The 2131-nt window shown below is 34.8% G+C and overlaps 1 protein-coding gene across 1 annotated transcript; it reads right to left on the reverse strand.

The window, feature by feature from the left end:
- Window positions 1–774: 774 nt before the first annotated feature.
- LOC149196596 (uncharacterized) lies at window positions 775–1632 on the reverse strand. Its single transcript, XM_089408363.1, has one exon. It carries the CDS (start codon window positions 1630–1632, stop codon window positions 775–777), a length of 858 nt encoding a protein of 285 aa, XP_089264489.1.
- Between the last annotated feature and the right edge of the window lie 499 nt (window positions 1633–2131).

Below are 2131 nucleotides of genomic sequence, written 5' to 3' on the forward strand. Positions count from 1 at the left end.
TTTATTTATTTCTATTATTATATTATAATTTATCATTTATATATTTATTTATTTATACCCAATTTAACTAAATTTGACCTTGCTCCTTGAGTAAACCTTTTGCCCAGGTAACCGTTGGTGTCTCTGCTCTAGCTATTTAAGCATGCTAAGCTGGATCTGTTCTTCAACTTGTCCTGACGATGAACCACACTGGTTGGTTCGAAACGCGTCGACAAATGACATTTCATGTGATTTTCGCCGAAAAATCTTTTGTAAACTTGATATGGATCACAGAAGCCTAAACTCTATATTTATTTATATTTTAAAATTAAATTGGTTTTTTATAAAAACACCAATATAATAAATTAAAAAAAAGTTATATTTATAATAATTATTTAATAAAATTATAAATTTATTTTAATTATAAACTATATTTATAAAGTTTATCTACATGTAAAATAAAAAAGACATTCCATTCTTTTGCTATTCCATACGATTACAATGTAAACTCCGGGAAACAAATAATGATATACTTAATCATAAAATTGCCAACCAAGAAAACGCAGACTAAATACGAGAAATCATTTTAATTTTGTTTTAATAATTGAAAAATACAGTGATGATATTACACGATACATGCAAACCAGACATGAATTTTGTTTAAAGGTAAATATAAACAGTAAGATAGATTCAGTGCAATGGCAGGAGCGCACAAATTAACCGGCGGGCTGCTCAAGCACTCGCCCGACAGGTTTTGAAAAATAAAAGATCATCTAAGTTAACAGCGTTCAGATTTCACAGCAGACTTCTCCATGCAAGTTTTTGCTCCTCCCAATAATTGCGCTTCTCCGATGTGGGTACTTTAGCAATTGGCAGCAACAGCAAATCCAGATCCAAATTGATCTCCTCAGGCAGGTGCAGTAGGAACTGTAACAATTCTTCAAAAGGCAAATTCAACAAATCATCTTCAAAGTGCTTTAGCAGTGCCAAGCCCACTCTGAAAAGAGTCTTTTGCAGGCCCTCAGAGAACAATGCATCCCAGATCCTAAGAGTGAAGGGAAAAGGCAAATATGCAGAAAACAGAGTCATAAACCATCCGCTGGCATACATGTAAGGTGTGATCATCTGCTCCTCAAAATGCCGACCCAGTTCAGGCAGCTGCTCATTCACCAGCATTGCAAACTCATTCAGGTAATCCTGTAGCAAAGGCAAACCTTCCAAATACAAACCCCGGATTGGCATATTCACAGTTCCTTTGAGCAGTGCCACCATAACCCAAAAGGCTTCTTCCTCCTTCATGTGAAGCAGAATGATGGCAGCTATGAAATTCATCCCCTGTGTATACCCCACATCTGTGTCATACACAGCATAGGCCTTCAACAGATTATGCAGAGATCTCTGTCCAGGCCCTTCTATTGTTTGAAATAATTCTTGTGATGGCAAAGTGCGATGTATGTCTTTCATAATGAGATTCTCCAATGAATCAGATATTTCCGTGGATAAGAGAAGTTGATAAATTCCAGGGTTGGCTGACAGAAGTTCCTGGCCACCTGAAATGAGTTGCCAAACTTTACCTCTAGACTCACCTGTATTAGTATCTGTGATAACCTTCCTTTTTAACCTTCTCTTTAGCGAAAGCATAGCCATGTCCATGGATTCAATAGAAAACCTGACAGCTTGTTAAATCAAGCAGCGAACGAACAAAACTAATAAGCAATTTCAGCGACAATTTACATTATGTCGAAGAATATATAATCTATTATCTGGTCTAAAAATAGTTTTTTTAACCATAATCTCGTAGAGTTAACGCAACTCTAGATACAATGCCCAATCTGGTGGTGAATGCTTTAAAAATAGCTACAAAATGTAGAAGTTACCTTCTGTTGTCTGAAAGTGACACTGTCACTTACTTCTGCTCGCCTTCCAATGCGGTGGCTTAAGCCTATGCTGTCTGAAAGTGACACTGCATAATAGAGTAATATTTTCTTTTTGGGTTTACATCAAAATTTGCATTGCTTATTTAAAATCAAATTATATTATTAAAAAATTTAAAATTTCTTAAGTTTAAGATGGAAGTGCTATAACTAATATGATTGATGAAAATATCAAAATCTCTTAATTTTAAGATCTAAGTTCTATAATTTACATTATA

The sequence above is a fragment of the Pinus tabuliformis genome, chromosome 2_2, assembly GCF_031772625.1.
Source record: "Pinus tabuliformis cultivar Carrire ecotype Pingquan chromosome 2_2, CPIR1, whole genome shotgun sequence".
In the NCBI taxonomy this organism is placed as follows: Eukaryota; Viridiplantae; Streptophyta; class Pinopsida; order Pinales; family Pinaceae; genus Pinus; species Pinus tabuliformis.

Excerpts from the sequence above, each read along its gene's own strand:
- LOC149196596 (XM_089408363.1), bottom strand. The coding sequence starts at position 1,632 with ATGGACATGGCTATGCTTTCGCTAAAGAGAAGGTTAAAAAGGAAGGTT.